Below are 18,460 nucleotides of genomic sequence, written 5' to 3'. Positions count from 1 at the left end.
TGTAGCAACATGGAGGAAAAATATCCTCTGCTTTCCTAGTTAGAGTGGATGAGATTGATAGTTTTATTAGTCCTTGGTCACTTCTTTCAGGGAGCTTAAATCCTGAAGGATAGATAGCTTCATCTGTTTTATCATGGTCCTTGCATGAATGGGAGTTTTGGAATATTTAGTAAACTCACCTTTCTGTTTTCTTTCCAGAGCAACAGTTCATATTCAGGTGAATGATGTTAACGAGTATGCTCCTGTGTTCAAAGAGAAGTCCTACAAGGCAACAGTAATTGAAGGGAAGAGGTATGACAACATCCTGAAAGTGGAAGCAGTGGATGCAGATTGTTCACCTCAGTTCAGCCAGATTTGCAGTTATGAAATTGTAACTCCGGATGTTCCTTTTGCTATTGACAAAGATGGTAAGAATATGATGCAAGATGGAGTGGGAATTACTGTACTTGGCTGTCCTAGGAGCAGGGCTTCCAACTGGGCAGCATAAAACTACAGAACCCTGTTTTAGCCCCTTCCTTACAACATCATTACATGGATGTGTTCACTTCAGCAGTCTGAATTGATAACGAGGAGTGAGGTGTCTTTCAGTGCCAATACCATGTGCTATCTGCTGATGCAGGGAGCAGATGGTCCTGCTGCAAGTGTGTTGTTTTTTGTAAAATGCTTTTCAAATAAAGGAAATATGGTAGCTATTCTATGTTTTAAACCAGCTCTTAGTAAGATTTCTTTTGTTCTTTTGTTTTCTATTCTGTATTAGGATAGCTTTTGCTAATTTGCTTTCAAAAATGGGATTCCATTGTGTGCTTGTCACATTTGAGATGCTCATACGTACCTCTGGAGGTTGCAGTATCATGGTTATTGAAGTGTAGTCATTTATTTAGGTCATTTTTTTCTACTGGTGATCTGTGAGCCCTTCAGACTTACTTCTAGGAGGTCAAGCTGATTAAGCAAAGCATTGCAGTTTTTAATGGGCTCTAGTTTGAGATTTTTGGGGATCCATATGGTCTGTGGACAATTTTCATGGGTGTGCAAATTAAAAAGAAAAAAAGGCAGAAAATCCTGGCACGTGTCAAGCAACTTCTGTATCAGTTACCACCTGTGAACAGTTTCGTTTTGAGTGCTAGAATAAGAGCCTGGTAAGTATATGCCTGCTGTTCTGTGTATCTCTGGATTTATGTCATTCCTAAGGGTTTGGCCCTGATGCCTGGCATTGAAAACTCAAAAGTGAGGAGCCAATTCACATGCAGTTGTGTCTGGTACAGTCTTGGTACCTGTATGAAGTGCACAGGTGGTGCCTGGATGCATTAAATGTGGCAGTGACCCTAAGAAGTAAGTAGATACTGAGGTCTGATTGTTGCTTTTTTTTTATTTCTTGTGTGTCAGGTTATATAAAAAACACAGAAAAATTAAACTATGGTAAAGAACATCAGTATAAACTGACAGTAACGGCGTATGACTGTGGCAAGAAGAGAGCTGCTGAGGATGTCTTGGTTAAAATTAGCATTAAGCCTACGTGCAAGCCTGGCTGGCAAGGTTGGTTTGATCTCCTTCCTATCTGCTCTTAGCATTTGCCAGTGTGTTCAGTCAAACATGAGAGATTTTAAATACTGTTTCTTTGGATAAATACACAGGTTGGAGCAAAAGAATCGAATATGAGCCTGGAACTGGTTCCTTAGCTCTCTTCCCTGGGATGCGTTTGGAAACCTGCGATGAGCCAATAACCTCCATTGAAGCAACAGTTGAACTGGAAACCAACCATATTGGTAAAGGCTGTGATAGAGACACCTACTCTGAGAAATCCATTCACAGACTCTGTGGTAAGAATGTTTCTGTTAAAATAAAATGGTCTTGATAAATAATTTTTCTTCAAATATTATGTTAGACTACAAATGAATGAGTGAATATGGACTTAATGAAGTTTTCTCCAGCTTTTTGCCTAGCAGGCAATAAAAAGCATGAAACTGGCTGAAAGTGGCTTTTAAAATAAGTCTCAAATGCAATAAAGAATCCCTTTCTTCTGCCTCTCCACTAGCTTATATAGACTGGTAATTTCCCTTACATGGGATTCATGTTCAGGAGCTGAAAGGATGTTACACATGCAGAATGGCCATTAAAGCCTCTCTGTGTTTTTGGAGCATGATGGATATAAAGGATGCAATGTGAGAAATACATGGTGAAAAAGTAGATAAGAAAACCAAGAAAGTGTGGCTTGAAAAAAATAGTTTATTTGCATCACTTAAATGTAAACTGTGCTTGCCCTGGGAATAAAGGGCTGCTGTTAAAGGGCTTATGAGAATTTTATGGATCCTTTGTAGTCAAGAATCCTTTGCTTATGTGGCCCTTTCCAACTGCATGGATGTTAGTCTTGCAACTAGTACAGTGTCATGTTCCTGGGCCTGAGGGACAATTGGTATTAATGTTCCTGAGACAGAGGCAAATTAAGGTTCTACAGCTGGAGAGATTGTAAGCAAGACAATTTCAGTGAGATTAGTTGTCTACCCAGAAGATAAATTTATGGAAATCATAGTGATATTAAATGCCTATTATTAGTGTCACATTATTTAAAAGAAAAATTGCTTTTGTGTGATGGCAGTGTGTAGTCCTGGCAGGTGGTGCTGAGAAATTGCTACCCAGAAAACCAATTTGCTGTGAAACTAGCTGTGATCTTTTTAGTGTCTGTTTTTTCATGTGAGTGTTTTTATTTTAGGTGCTTCTTCTGGCACAATTGAGCTGCTTCCCCCTCCAAGTAGTGCTGCTAACTGGACAATAGGACTTCCTACTGATAATGGTCATGACAGTGACCAAGTCTTTGAATTTAATGGCACGCAAGCTGTGAAGATTCCAGATGGTGTTGTCACAGTCAATCTGAAAGAGCCCTTCATGATTTCAGTATGGATGAGACATGGGTCTGGGACCAAAGAGAAAGAGACAATTCTGTGCAATTCAGACAAAACAGGTTTGTCAACACTTCAAATATAAGCAGTCTTATTGGGTCTTTGTTTTTCTGGGCTGTGGCAGTATATGTTAGAACCTGACGTTTTTTCTCTAGGTTAGTTTTTTCTTGGAAGTGAAGTTGCTCTTTATTGTGCTTACCTATAGAGGTGTGGCCTTGGATTGATTACCTAGTTTCAGTTTCAGATTAAGCAGTCTTGTTTTTCTGTTTCAGTTTATATTATGCATTTCTTTTTGCACTGGCAGATAACTTATTCTGGCAATGCAGTCTCGATTTTGAATCTCCAAAGCCTTGTTGGTGCTGTCCAAAATAATTCATACATATATCAGGTTTATTGACAGCTCTTGCTACTGTATCTTATTTTTTCTAGGAGAAGATAATTTCCTCTTTCTCCAGTGATGAGGTTTTTTTTCACCCTGTGCCTAATTTCAGTCTCTGAATGCTACAGACACAAGCATTTTGAAGATGCTATTAATAAGAAGGAAATCTGATAACCCTTTTTCCATAATTGCTATCTAATGGGGGGTAAAAGAATTCTTGTCTTTGTTAGCTGGAGCAGTGGATTTGTTCAGCATATTAGAAAGAGATTTTATTTAAAATGCTGATAGGTTTTTCAGAGGAAACTGTGCTGAATGTAGAGCAAACTCAGGAGCCCTCAGCTTAATTGAATTATATTTGAAAGTAAGAAAGTTTTAACAGTATTTGTAATGTTCTAAAAGCATTTCTTTGAACAGGAGAAAAGTCACTGTCATTTAGAACTGGGTACAAATATTCTCCTCTTTCCCCTACCTTCACCCTTTCCTATTAATGAAAACACAAAACTTTGGATTCATCAAAGTAACTAAACTGCAAAAAAAAAGGCAAACTTCAAGATAGAGTTCTTCTGTTTCCAAGTGCATGGGAAGCAGACCTTCAAAACAATCTTTTTCCTTTTTTATTCCCTGGTTTGACCTAACTATATAATTTTTGAGATAGGTAGTTTCTGGTAGTATAGTTATCATTATACCATGTCAGTGGTATATTATACAATATTGAAAGACTGAAACTAGGTTTGTTGGAGGGAGGCAATTCAGAATATATTGCACTGGAACAATATAGTCAGATTTAATGCTGTCAGGCTGGAAGATTGACATCATACTGGTATTTTTTTAATTCCCTCATTTCTTGACTTAGCCACTCCATGGAACAGATGATAGAACTAAAATGTTTTTTTTTCCTTATTCTCATCTGTTTCTCTACCATCTCACCTTTGCATTTATCTTAAACGTTAAATCCTTTAGAGCTATGACTATAGCTTTCTCTTAGGAAATCATGTCCACCTACCACCATGTGTACGCGTTCCAAAACACTAATTAGCTGTGGTAGAAATTACTAATTTGGAACAAAACAGCTCTTCTATTTGCAAATAGAGCTTTTTTTCTGCTGCTGAGAGGTTTATCTCTGTGAGTCTTCAGCCCTGTGCCTTGGTTTAGGTTGGACACAGACACATCTGTCAATTGTCCAGCGAGTTTGTTACTCATGGGTTGTTCAAGAATGTTTGGCCCAACTACTCTTACAAACGTTTCTCATTCCCCTTAATGTGCCTGATTCTACACTTGTTTCTTCCTATCAGTTACTTGGTGGTTTATGTATGAAGTGACAGAACACGTGAGTTTTGGGGAGTTGTTCTGGTTTGCAGAGCACAGCAGTGTTAACTAAAGCTCTTGTGCAGATATGAACCGGCACCACTACACGCTCTACATCCACAACTGCCGCCTGGTTTTCCTCTTCCGCCAAGACCCTTCAGAGGGAAAAACATACAAACCTGCTGAGTTTCACTGGAAACTTAATCAAGTAAGTTTGGAAGGACAGTTGGTAGGAGGTTAGAATGCAGTGAAAACCATCAGAGACCAAGCTTCTTGCTAAGATGATTATTAATTAATACGTTTTGCAACTCCAGACTGATGCCGTGTTTTATAGAACCAAATAATACTTGGTCTGTGATCAAGTGTCAGAGACAGGTTTAGCTGTGCCTTTTCATCTTGAATGGGATATTAATGAAATAAAGTACAAGTCATTGTCCTGAAAGGTAGTAAAATGTGAATTTATATGTCAAAATACAATGTCAGTCTTGTAGCTGTGTTGCCAGTTAACTTCCCAAGTACCCTGTCAGGTAACATGCATGAGAAAACAGGAACTACTCCAGTTTGTTTATAGCATTAAAGTATTTCTGAGCATGCAACGTTTTTGCAGATCAAGGTGTTAAGAGGATAACAGAAAAACTTAACCTTCTTAATCCTTTTATGCACTGAAATAAAAGTTGTGACTTTTCATACATAGTGAGCAGTAGCTATGAATCAGTTTTCTTAATTAGATTTTACTCCACAAAAAGAGAGTGAATAGGCCTCTGAGGGTTGCAGGTACTTTCTGCTTCTTGTTCAAATGGATATGTTTTTCTCTAAACAGTCCCTCTCAACAGATACAGGTCCTTTGTCAAGCAGTGTTGTATTACAGCAGTATTTCAGAATATACTTGCCTGTAGAGATGTTTTTCAACTGAAATATACTGTTATTGGTATAAAAATTAAAGGAATGTGAGTATGTGCAGCTTCTGATATTGGCAATAGAAGAAAAGAAACCACTTACTGCTTTGCTTTGTTCAGCTGCCTGCCATGTCTGTGCAACATAGTGTGTCTGTACAGGCTTAGAGCTTGGTGGTGTGTCTGCATGTGTTATATACAAAACATGCCTCAGGTCAGTTATTCAACTGTTACCAAAAAACCCCCCAAATTTAAAGTAGAATTTTCCAAACTTTGTTTCCTCAGGTGTGTGACAAGGAGTGGCATCACTATGTCCTCAATGTGGAATTCCCTGCAGTGACTCTCTATGTAGATGGGGTTTCCTATGATCCTTTCCCAGTGACTGAGGATTACCCACTCCATCCTTCAAAGATAGAAACTCAGCTGGTAGTTGGAGCATGTTGGCAAGGTAACTATTTGCAATTGTTAATGCTTTTAATTATTTTTTTTTGAATGAAATCTTTGGGGTTAGCCTGGAATTACATAGCAAATCTTTTTTAGTGTGTGAAAGATAATTTGTTTTGTCTTTTGTAGATGATACTATCACCTATTTCCTCTCTTAGTCATTCTTTTCATGAGTGTCTTTTTGCTCATTGGCTGCAGGTGGGTATGAAATATGAAGCTACTCACCAAGCAGCATTCCAGCAAAGAGATCTTTGTGGTAACCATGGAAATCTAAATGTCTTATTTTTAATAACAGTTGTAAGAGGACATCTCATACTTCAGATTACTAAGCAGAACACTGATTTTCAAGTAGGTTGAAAAGCATATTGTAGAAATAGCGTTCTCATAAATGGAAACATGACCAATAGACAATTCAGCTAAGCAACACAGTGGTGCTGTCTCTTGGTTTTTTTACCATTTCTGCTTATAAAAATACATTTAGAAAACATCTGCTTTATTGTATATAGACTATGGTTTAAAAGATGGTATTGGGCAAGCTGGGAAATGCTGATTCAGGTGCTTTTAGTACATGTGAAATCTACTCCTTAAAGCTGGACAAAAAGAAGACTGCATCTGAACACAGAGGCTGATGACCAGAGATCTTTGTAACAAAGCTCTTGCTTTACCGTCCTTGACTGAAATGTTTGTCTGCTGATTAAATTACACCCGAACTGGTATAGAGCTGATCTCTTTGGTCAGAGAGCAAACAGTGTTCAATGGTTGATGTTCTGGGGTAGTTCAGAACATGAGCTGTAGTTGCAGCCTGCAACAGTGCATGGAAGTAGCTTGTGAATGAATGACAAATGGAAAGCTTTGAGATATTTTCATCAAAATAAGTCTTCTGTGTTACAATGTCTCTCTTCTCTCTGAGTTTTAAGACTTCAAAGTGTGAATGAAGGTAAAATTACCAAAATATCCCCTCCCTCAAATTTACTTTTTGTGACAGGTTCACTGTCTTTCAGTTTTAATGTTGCTTCAGTGCTAAATTGTTGCCTCTGTCCCTTCCTTTGAGTCAAGTATTTTCTTAATAACTCACCTCATTCTGTTTGTGACTTTCCAACTATCTCTTCTGGCTCAAAGGGAAGCTCTAGTGGCTGCTTTTCAAGAAACTGGAGCTTGGAAGCTGTTCCAGCTAAGTGTGTGGATTGTATAATGGCTTCCACGTATGTTCTGCACCATAACAAAAGCATGTATATTTAGTTCAAAAGCTCCTGTGCTTTCATACTGCCACCATTATATGACTCTTAATTTCTTTTGATGTGAGTTTTCTTGTTAATGACAGCAGACTGAAACAGGAGCATTAAAAGTCTGGAATACAAGAACTTGAGGTGCTGCCTCTTTTAAATTCCTCCAAATCCTGATTTTTAGGGGCTTAAAACACAGGGAAAGAGTATGCCAGGGGGTGAAGTCAGTGCTTATGGCAGTTGTCTTTGTCTTACCAAGACTGTAGAATTAATCAGGCTGCTCTAAGTTCTATATACAGCTCACCTCTAAGGAGAGAGAGATTTTATGCTTTTGAAAAAGTTCTTTTAATGTTTCTTTGGAAAGATTAAAAGCTGTTTTTCATTTTTGGTGCTTCCCCTCCTAGACACTTCGATCTGATAAACTGACTGCTTCACCCACATGATACTATCACTATGATAAAACAATCTGTGTTGGTCCTGGCTGCTTTTGATCAGCATTTAATACCTTTTGGTGATTTGCTGATCAAGGCTGGATCTCACCTTCATTTCTCCATCAGTAGTTAGGAGAGGAGAAAATAAATGGAGGCAGTTGATAGACCTGTGTCTCATTCCTAATAGGGACTGGTGGTTGGAGTATTCTCCAGTGGGACGGTTTTAACTGCAGCCCTTCAGGTTGTCTTGCCATGAGTGTCATGTTCTTGTAACAGCAGTAATGCTTCTTCCCTGCATTGCAGCTCCCCGTGGTTCAGAGAACTCCTCATCCTTGAGAAGCTGGGTCGAATACAAGGAGATTTTGGGGGCAGTGCTGCTGTGTATTGTCTGTGATGAGTTTGCCAAATTGTAACTACTTGGTCCTTTCCCTGTTGTCCTATTCTTTGTCTTGCTTTTCTACAGAATATACAGGAAATGAAAATGACAATGAAACTGTGCCTGAGACCTCTGCAGGTTGCTGGAGTTTTTTCCCTACTGTTCTATTTCATTTTTAAGCCAAGACATTTGCTTCATCTTGCACACAGCATGAACCGCAGGCATCGCGTTCGGGCCATTGACCTTCACATAATCCTGTCCTAGGCTTGTTTCTTCATTGTGCTTCTATTTCCAGAGCTTCATCAGCTGATTTTTTTTTGCTTTGTTTTTTTGATGTGGTGTTTTTTTGTTTGGTTGGTTTTTTTTATTGGTTGCACCCAAATGCACATCCCTGTACAACTTAGCAAGCATTGTGATTGCAGTGAAGTGGTGTAAAATGTTGCTGATGTAAAATACCAGCTATAATTTCTTTAATCCAGTTTTGCTAAAACAAAAATGCACCTCATCCTGTATAAATTTATGTATGTAGGTGTGTGCATGTCATAGAATGACTCAGTAGGTAGGAGGGACCTCTGGAAGTCAGGTAGCTCTGCTCTCCACTCAATGCAAGACTGATTTCACATTTAGATCAGGTTGCTGGTAGATAACTGAGAGACCTGTAATTTACAGTGGATACTCACGTGATCAGAAATTGATATAATGTTCTAATTACAGTGAATAGGTGTAAAAGGTTGGGCTACCAGGTATTGCAGGTTGGCTACAGGATTTTATTTGATTAGAAATAAATCATCTGGTGGATTTTGTGTCTAGAGTTGAGACACTTAAAATCAGTGTGTATTTCTAGAAGTGTATTCAAGATGTGAACTCCTTCTGTAAAGTTCAGGAATTCCTGGAATGGTCTGGATATAACTGACAAGAGGTTTCTGGCTGTGCATTACATTTTAATTTGGCCAAGGAAGGGGCTAGAAGCTGGAGCTGTACAAACCTAATCTGGAAATTATATAGTTTGTAAACAGGACAGTTCACTCCTGAAAATGTTACTGAGTTATGCCCAGGATCTTTTCTCACTTAAAATCTTTAAAATGGGCGTAAACATCTTTCTAAAAATCTGATAGCTTAGTAAGTGATGGCTTTGAAATACAGATTTCCAGGTGGAGTTCTGTGGCTCCTGTTATTTAGCAGGATGGACTGAGTGATCATTGTGATGTCATCTGCAAAAAATCCTAAGCAATAAGGGGCTTCTTGGGTTGAAGTTCATTGAACTTAACTCAGATACCTAAAAATGAGTTACCTGAGCTTAAACTGCTTTTTTGAGACCACACAGAGAAGAAGGAACATTTAGAGGGGAGCGGTTAACTCTTAAGACACCTTTCTCACAATGAGCTGAATCACTTTGTGAAGTTTCTTTCTCCTTTGAATGTAGAGAGGTGATGGGTTTAGAGGTAGGTAACCAGTACCTAGGGGGGACGGATGTTGGTTGGTGTCTTCTCTTTAAGGACAGTGCCCATTTTGTAGAGAACCAAGTAGTAGAAGGTGTTACCTCAACATGAAGCTTGAGGTTCCACAGTTCATTTCATTGGTTCTGCCTTTCATTCCTCAGCACCACCTCGCTGTATGGGCCATTTCTTTGGCAGTGTTTGTTATGGAAATGTCAGCCTCGGTTTCACAGTTCAGGATGGCCACACTCCTTTGGGGCCACGTGCATGGTGAACTGTTTAATTCTTTCTTTATGCTTGAACATAATCACAAGGTTAACACCCAGAATGGATAAAAACTAACCTGCATGTACATCATACTTTGTGGTACCAGAAGGCATATTTGTTGTTTTACAAAAGACCAAAATAATTGAAATAGTTACAAGAATCAAAACATATGAAGATTTGTTTTTCCTTCTTTCCTTTGTGAAGGTGGTGAACTCCAGATGGCTCAGTTTTTCCGAGGCAATCTGGCAGGTTTGATGATTCGTTCTGGAAAACTGGAAAACAAGAAGGTGATAGATTGCCTGTACACCTGCAAGGAGGGGCTGGATCTGCAAATGGCTGATGGTGTCGGCAAAGGAGTGAAGGTAAAGTGCACACAGACCAAGAGAGCCTGTGTGTTGCTTTGCTTGATAACAGGAGCAGCTTTGCTGGCAGAGTTAGTAGGGGTGTCCCAAATAAAACAGGCTAAGATTGGGACATTTTGCATTAAAATTACACAGAAACTAGGAAATCTTTCATGTATAGACATGGTCTTAGTGGAGTTTAAGAATGGAAGTTACTGTGTTCTCTTAAAGTCTTGAAGAGAAATTCCACCCAGGTTGTCTAATGCTAATAAGATACTCTTAACAAGCAACTTTGTGGAACCAGACAACCTTGTGTGCATTTTTGAAGTAGCAAGGTTGTATGAACAGGGATCAATTTCTCCTTTGTGTTAGCTGTCTCTCATATTACTGGAATCTTCACATCAGGACTTTTGTGCCTAGGTTTTTTTTTAAAGATTAAAATACTAAATATATTTGGAAAAAGGAAGTGAATAGGGCAGGTAGGCTGTCCTACAAGGCCAGTAAATAATTGCCTTATTGCTTTGAATGCAATTATCCTACTATTTACCAGGCTGAGCGGTGCTGAACTTCAGTTTTAAATACCAGATCCTGTTCCTGTTTGAGTGTTGTCTTATTTCCTCGTTTCAGATCCACATGAACCCAAGTCAGTCAACACTGACCTTGGAAGGGGATGATATTGACAGGGTTGACAAGGCCATGCAGCACATTTCCTACCTGAATTCCCGCCAGTTCCCAACACCTGGGATTCGGAGGCTTAAAATCACCAGTGTGGTCAAGTATGTCCTAGTGCTGAAATGCTGTATCTCTGCAGGGTGGTGCTGAGGCTTGGAACAATGTTCCTGTATCTGAGCTGTAATAAACAGAGTCCTGCTGTGGAACCATCACACACCTGAATACAGCAAATGTTTTCTGCACCAGTGCTCTTCTCTTTCTGAGGATGTAGTAAGGAGTGTGTAAGACAGGGAGGAACTGGCTGCAAGGTTGTGCTGTGAGCCTGCCTGCAGTGCCACCCCCTGCACTGGAGGTGTTGTCTGTGCCTGTTAGAGCATAGGAAATGGGGCCAAGTGTTAACTGTAAGTAAAACTTAATTGTAAGATTGCTCCCTTGGTGGGGAATTGTTACTTTCCAGGGCAGCTGATGAATTTATCTAAGACTCTTGGGTCTGAGACAGAGCTTTTAAAAAATTTATAAAGCAATTACTCCGTGTAATTGTGCCTCCCTCTGAAGCAGCCTCCTTGACTGCAAAACTGCTTCTGTATCTTGTAGGTGTTTCAACGAAGAGGACTGTGTCTCCATTCCTTCTGTGGAGGGGTATGTCATGGTCTTGCAACCAGAGGAACCAAAGATCAGCCTCAGTGGCATCAACCATTTTGCCCGCTCAGCTTCAGAGTTTGAGAGTCCCGAGGGTGTTGCCCTCTTCCCTGAGCTTCGCATCATCAGCACCATCACCCGGGAGGTGGAGCCAGAGGGGGATGGAGATGAGGATCCCACAGGTAACATCCTGCTCTGCTTGGGACTGTTGCCCACCCTCACCCCTTCCAGTGACCACATTGCAGGATCTTCCTCTGGGAGAGAGATGTGGATTTCTCTTTAAATACTAGTAAGGGAAAAGAAAGTTTATCTGTCTTGTGAGAAAGTGTAGCCACTCTGCTCTGGGCTAACAAAAATACAGCCGGAAATGGTAGTAAGCCCAGGCTGTTACCTTCATCTAAATATCCCTTGTTTGTGTTTTGGGTTTGTTTTTTTAAAATCATTACTTCAAGAATATTTGCTTTCCTCATGCCCAGATCTTAATACTAGTCTGGAAGAAGAGTTGAGTTTTGATTGTGACACTTATAACTCCTGGGCTCGTCACCTTTGTTTCTGCTTACCTCTTTGGGTTTTTCTCTGCTTTTTAGTACAAGAATCTTTGGTGTCTGAAGAGATCATGCATAACCTGGACACGTGTGAGGTGACAGTGCTTGGAGAGGAACTCAATCAGGAACAAGAAAGCCTGGAGATTGACATGACACGGTTACAGCAGAAGGGCATCGAGATGAGCAGCTCCAACCTGGGCATGATAATCACAGGTAGGGGTTATTGTTGCTGGTCTTCAGGTATGAAGGGCTGGAGACAGTGAGAAGGGAACAGTGTGCTGGAGAGATGGCTGGGAACACTCCAGATACTTCATTTTTTACTAGAATTTCAAGCTCAGAGGAGTTACAGCTATTTTGTGGGAAGTTACAATTCTAGAAAATACATCATTCCAGAACCTCCTCTCTGTTCCCTAATGTCCCAAATTGCAGGTCACCTCTGGACTGTGGAAAAGAAGTACAATTTGCCCCAGAAAAAGGCTTGTTCCTTGCACAGATAACCCAGTGCCTAGGAGCATGCATCATTCCTGTATATTTTAGGTTGAGAATATCTTAATGTATTAAAAAAATCTTTAAAGGGATTTTTGGAGTCTAACTGGGCCTGGGAGTTTATCACAAAATCAATCCACAGAGTTTCAGTGGAGCCACATGTGTCTGTGTCTGGTGGTACCTTTTTTCTGCTAACTGAAAAGCCAAGAAAATTGAGGTGGAGGAAGGGAGCAGGAATCTTTGTCACCTCTGTGATGTTGTACCAATCTTCTGCAAAGTAATTGTTTTTTCCTGTTTATTTCTCTCCACAGGGGTTGACACTATGGCTAGTTATGAAGAAGTTTTGCATTTGATACACTACAGAAACTGGCACACTCTTTCCCTCTTTGACAGGAAGTTCAAATTAGTCTGTTCTGAGCTTAATGGACGTTATGTCAGCAACGAGTTTAAAGTGGAGGTATGTGAGCTGAGCTGGTCTCTGACAGGTTTTAGAGCATGGGTGGCTACGAGGAGGGAGGGAAGTTGTTGCCTCAAATGATAGATAATTGATCAATTATTTAGATTTCTGTCAGTAAATCTTAAGAAACGTGCATTTCAGCCTGTATTCTATATATAGTTCTTAATCCTACATTGCAGCTTTAAAGGCTGCCCAAGCAGGGGTGAAACTTTTGTGTTGTAGATGAAATAGCACAGCTGATGGAGTGTGAAGACAAAAAGGTTGAGCTGGGAAGACAGCCTATTAATTTAGCAAAAGATTAGCACATAAAGTAAGAGTAGTGCTACCAGACACTTGAGTGGCCTTCACGTACAACTTCTGGGATGCTTCTGAGGAACCTTGTGAGCCCTTTGCTGTTTTGCTTGTGTGGTCTTAAATTGGTGATGCTGATGGCTTATGTAGGGCACAGGCAGGCTGGAACTGCAGCTCCCTAGCAGAGTGCAGGTTCACTATTCCAGAATGAAGATGACTGGCTACCAAATTTGACAATAAATTTGCTTTATCTGTTTTATTCTGAGATATTGGTGTCTGTACACAAACCTGCCAGACTAAGTAAAACAGATAAAACAGATTTCAGAGTTCTGAAGCTGAAGGGTTTTGTGACAAGAAAGTGTAATGTGAGGAGCTGCTGTTTAGAAGATTGTCCCAGAGCCATCGCTGTGCTGAAGGACAGTGGGATTCCTGCTCTGGGAAATAGATTTTTTGTTTTGTTGTTGTAAGTTTACTTTCTATCTCTTCAGAAGCAAACTGTTGCATTTCTGGAGTGTAACATTTCCTTTTTGTTCCCAGGTGAATGTGATCCACACAGCTAACCCAGTTGAACACGCAAACCACATCGCTGCGCAGCCACAGTTTGTTCACCCCGTGCACCACACGTTTGTTGATCTCTCTGGCCACAACTTGGCCAACCCTCACCCCTTCTCAGGTAAGAATTCTCAGTCACTGAAGTTCAGCTCTTTTTTTCTGGTGTTAAAACTGTCATAGAAGCTTCTTGCTGCAGAGAGTGGGTTGTTTTTTTTCCTTGAGTTTAAACCAGGGTCTTGGACTTTCAGTCCAGGCAGTGACTTGGTCCTGTTCTGCTGTTGCCCAGCAGGGAGAAGGGGATTACTGGAGATCTATGGAATAGATCTGCCAGCAGAAGAGCTTCTGGTGGTGGTGTGTGTACATTGGAAGGTGCTGGTCTTGAGGGAACTGTACGGCCTAGATACTGGACTGTGAGGAACAGGGACAGCATTTCTTCTGAAAGAGGAAAGAACTGCAGCGTCATCCCCTTGATGACTCGTGGGACTGTTTTAATTATATTAATTTGCAGTGGGTGTAGGATGTCAAAAAACAGGCATTTTAGAGAGCAGTCTGTGTGTGTGTGGTGGAATCTGCTTTCCATGTGTTGTCAGTCCTTCAGATTGATATACTTCAGGAGCTGAGATTTAGTTCTTACTGTCCAACTGACTTGTTAAGTGGCCTCTGTAGCTGATGCCATTTCCTCTGGAGGTGATGGGAACAGAAGACTAGTTATAAGAATTGTCTAAAGAGTTACATGTCAATCTCCTTTTATTTTCTTGTTGCAGTTGTTCCAAGTACAGCCACTGTTGTGATTGTTGTTTGTGTCAGCTTCCTGGTTTTTATGATTATTCTGGGAGTGTTCCGAATCCGAGCAGCGCATCAGAGAACGATGCGTGACCAGGACACTGGGAAGGAAAACGAGATGGACTGGGATGACTCTGCTTTGACCATCACTGTGAACCCCATGGAGGTAAAGTTGGTGTCTCAGCACATCACAGCAAATAGAAGTGCTGGATCCCCCTTTTTGGTTTGTTTAGAGTGACAGGGCTGGCAATGTTACAGTGTTAAAAAGGTATTTTAAGTGTTGCTTCCTTTTTCCTTTCTGGTTGCCTCATTACTGGTGAACTTCTAAAACCAGTAAGGAATCTGCAGTATCTCCTTCTGATTGTAGTGCCATGTGCCTGAATTCATAGAATCATGGGATGGTTTGGGTTGGGAGGGGCCTTGAAAATACCTAGATCCAACCCCCTGCATGGGCAGGGACACTTCCCACCAGCCCAGGTTGCTCCGAGCCCCATCCAACCTGCCCTTCAGCACTGCCAGGGATGGGGTGGCCACAGCTTCTCTGGGCTAAATTCAAAAGAACAGTAAGAATTTTGGCCAATATGATATCAATACTAATTTCTGTCTTAACAGACTTATGAGGATCAACATAGCAGTGAGGAGGAAGAGGAGGAAGAGGAAGAAGAAAGTGAGGATGGAGAAGAAGATGACATCACGAGTGCAGAGTCTGAAAGTAGTGAGGAGGAAGAGGGAGAGCAGGAGGAGGACCAACAGAATGTTAACAGACAGCAACAGCTGGAATGGGATGACTCTACCCTCAGTTATTGATTCCAACTGTTCCCTTTGTCTTTGTTTCTGCTCTAGAAGACTCCACTGTCGCACACTCCATTGTTACCAAGGATTCATGGTGTTTAAAAAAAAAATATCAAAAAAAAGAGTCATTCTGGCCAGTAGGTTGAACCCACAGCCACCCCGTGTTTGTGTTTGTCAGCTAGTTCTGATGCTGTTTCTAGAGCTGTAGTTAGCACCTCTTTTCCTTCAGCCATGCCTCAGTGACTGGATATATTTTTTTTTACGCTCTGTGAGGACCCACCTTGCACTTTTATCTTCATGTCATCTCAGCTCAGTGACTCTACAGATCTGTAGCCATTGCACATGAATTTCTGAACTGTCTTTTTTTTTTTTTGCTCAGTGAAACAAACTTGGCTTTGTTCCTTTTTCTCTTTCTAAAAGATGCAAAGATTGCTTGTTGACAAAGGGTCAAGCTGCTCATTTCAGCCTCTTGATTTAACTTTTTTTTTTTCCCCAAAATTAGTGCATGTGTAAAGTGACAGAATGAGGTTAATATGTAGAAGATTAACAGACTTTTTAATATTTTGTAAATATATTGGAATTATGTAATTATGTCATTTGTGGTAGTGAAAACAGGGATGGGGGTTTAAAACATGCTAAAAGTAAAAAAAAAAATCATGCAGCATGAAATATTACAAGTCTCATAGTACTGCAGCAGGAGCACGGGCACAGTTCTCTAGTGTAGATGTTTCAGTGATCCAGTGTCCTTGGCCTTGACTGCCATGTTTGCTCATGCCCCACTCTGTTTTTTCTTTTATTTTCTTTTAATCTGTATTTTTGCAGAGGGAACAGACAAGCTTGTGAGAAATCGTAAAGGCTTTAGGAACCTCAGCAGAGGTTCAGCTGCCCTGTGCAATACAGTTGTTTTTCTTGCTCCAATTAAGTCTTGGCATAAGGGCTTTTAAGTTATTGGGAACAAACACTACGTGGCCAGTGGGCAGTGAGTGTGCTGGGGCTGTGGTGTTGCTGCAGCTCCTGTGCAGGACAGTGAGGCTGCCTGAACAGTGATGATCTGTTCTACTGCTGACATTTGGATTATTCATTTATTTGATTGATTGTGACATTGAGAACTGAAGCTGGAAAGCCTGAGACCTGTGCACCTTGGCCACCAGTCTCCATAGAGAGGTATCTGGGGTTGTGTTTGTTGTTTCTTTTTTTTGGCTGTTCAGTTTTTCTAATGTGGTAGTGGGAGGGTTTGGGGCACAGCTGATACCTTTTCTGTTACACACACTCCTGCTCATTCCCTGTAGCCCCTTGTACAGTAACTTGGACTGTTGGTGTATTATGCCTTTTGTTTACACTTAGTAATTGTGTTTTCCTGCTGGTGAAAAACTATAGCATAAATCATCCAACCAGAAAAACCTTGGGAATCACATTAATAATATTCCAAGTCAAGATGATTTTGATTGTTCCTGATCAAAATTGTAACTTGGAATTGCAACGGACTTTTCTTAAGAAATAGCTGAAAGGTACGAAAAGTAAGTTATGACCCCATGGTGGAGAGTGCTAGTTTTTTGTAAGGCAGGTCTTGTTTATTTACCTTTCCTTGGTCTTATGCAGAGCCTTGAATAATGACTATCTGCTGACTTGATTTTTACGTTTGGAGGTGGATTAAAAAAAGAGTAACTTGTGTTGCTTGTAACAGGAGACTAGGACTCTCCTCACTCCTCAGCACGGTAAGCAAAGTTTCAGTTTTTTGCTCATCTGCCTTGGTCTGAGCAGGGAGGACAGGGCTCAGGGCAGGCTGGTCAGTGGTGTCAGGACAAAGCAGGGAACTTGCACTGGGCCAGTGTGCTGGAGGAGCTCCAAGCAAACCAGAGGGTGGGAGATAAAGGGTCATAATTCCAAGAGATAAAAGGATTGATCCGATGGTTCCTATAGTTTTTATTTTGGGAGCAGACCTATTCTCACCTGGTGATGTGTGTGATGGGGCCTAATGGTGGGTTTGACCTGGGGTAGGCTTGACTGCAGAGTGCCTTTTACAATAGTAGGTGGACCTGGAAGCAGGGAGGAGAACCCACACAACTCGCTTACCAGTCTGGGGGTTGTTTTTTTATGTAAAATTTTAGATTTCTAAAATGGGGAAATGGTTTTGACTACTTAACGTGGTAATATAACTGCTAGTTTTAAGTAAACTGGGAAACTTTTAACTTATGTCTGACAGTTGTCCTGTGTTCATGTGTAGAAGACTTATCCTTCCATATACTGTTGCTGTAGCTGCTGTATTTTAGACCAAAACTGATCATGACTTTATGGTAATACTGAGAGGTTGTAAACGTCCTGATGCAGTTTGTAGCCACTGTGGGTATAACTTTTCAGATGTGTATATTGGTAACAGGTCAGTTTGGAAAGTCTATAAGCTACAATAAATTTCTGGTTCTAAAGGAGGTTGTTGGCATTTATTTCTTACTGAATGGAACAAAGTTGAATCAAGTTACATGAACTGTGTGGTAATTTTTATGTGTGGGGGCAGTAAAAGTTTTTTAGTCTGTTTTTGATCTCAAGCACAGGAAGACTTTGGCAGTATCTGGGCACCATTTCTCCAGCTTTTTTTTTTTTAACACTTAAAAACCATGTACCTAAAGCAACTGAAAAGTTAAACACAAACATTCTCTTACAGAACCATGGTTTGGCTTAAAAAAATACTTCTTTTTTCAAAGGCAACAGAATAAGCATAATCAGTTTGTACAGAGTTAAAAAAAATAATCACAGAACCATCTCTAAATAAATAGAAAGGGGTATCACGAGCACATTTGTAAAACCAGAAGCTACTTACTTATAGTGAAATGTCATATTTTTGAAAATTATTTAAGTTCCACTCTTCAGTACAATTCAGTTTGCTGGCAACTATCACGTGAGCTGCTGCTTTGTAAATTTGGAATCAAAGGGTCTTTGCTGACCTCGTTTAGCCATCACAGTTTCCATTCAAGGTGCTGTTCCAGTGGTGTGCAAGGAAGAAAATCCACTTGACTCACACACATTTTGACTTCTTGTAGGTAAGTCAGTTTTCTAGACTAAGCAACCTCTCTCTAAAACTGCTGGACTGAGAAACACCTTTGGAATTGCTCAGTTCCTGCAACTTAAGCAGATATGACTTTATTTTATTGCACTTCTAAAACTGAAGGACAGATGCCATGAACCACTGCTGCTTTGTACCTCTGTAAACCTGATCAGGGGCTGCCTTTTTCTGGTAAAACTGCCAAAACAACAGCTGG

At 40.5% G+C, this 18,460-nt stretch overlaps 1 protein-coding gene across 4 annotated transcripts in view; it reads left to right on the top strand.

The window, feature by feature from the left end:
- The window catches only part of CLSTN1 (calsyntenin 1), a 35,943-nt gene extending 18,314 nt beyond the window's left edge, over positions 1-17,629 (top strand). For 2 of the 4 annotated variants that reach the window (XM_051637048.1, XM_051637047.1), the window contains 15 exons: positions 199-407; positions 1,384-1,533; positions 1,632-1,817; positions 2,708-2,956; positions 4,665-4,786; positions 5,757-5,919; positions 8,033-8,083; positions 9,853-10,010; positions 10,617-10,765; positions 11,256-11,482; positions 11,888-12,058; positions 12,643-12,788; positions 13,617-13,752; positions 14,396-14,580; positions 15,027-17,629. In XM_051637048.1, coding sequence (XP_051493008.1) covers positions 199-407; positions 1,384-1,533; positions 1,632-1,817; positions 2,708-2,956; positions 4,665-4,786; positions 5,757-5,919; positions 8,033-8,083; positions 9,853-10,010; positions 10,617-10,765; positions 11,256-11,482; positions 11,888-12,058; positions 12,643-12,788; positions 13,617-13,752; positions 14,396-14,580; positions 15,027-15,221 — 2,497 coding nt within the window. In that variant the 3' untranslated portion in view covers positions 15,222-17,629. The remainder of the gene's footprint in view (positions 1-198; positions 408-1,383; positions 1,534-1,631; positions 1,818-2,707; positions 2,957-4,664; positions 4,787-5,756; positions 5,920-8,032; positions 8,084-9,852; positions 10,011-10,616; positions 10,766-11,255; positions 11,483-11,887; positions 12,059-12,642; positions 12,789-13,616; positions 13,753-14,395; positions 14,581-15,026) is intronic. The other 2 variants (XM_051637051.1, XM_051637050.1) reach the window with 1 other exon arrangement.
- Positions 17,630-18,460: the final 831 nt, after the last annotated feature.

The sequence above is a fragment of the Apus apus genome, chromosome 20 (genome assembly GCF_020740795.1).
Source record: "Apus apus isolate bApuApu2 chromosome 20, bApuApu2.pri.cur, whole genome shotgun sequence".
NCBI lineage: Eukaryota > Metazoa > Chordata > Aves > Apodiformes > Apodidae > Apus > Apus apus.
The sequence above is the reverse complement of the archived record's forward strand: the minus strand, read 5'-3'. Positions and strand labels throughout refer to the sequence as shown.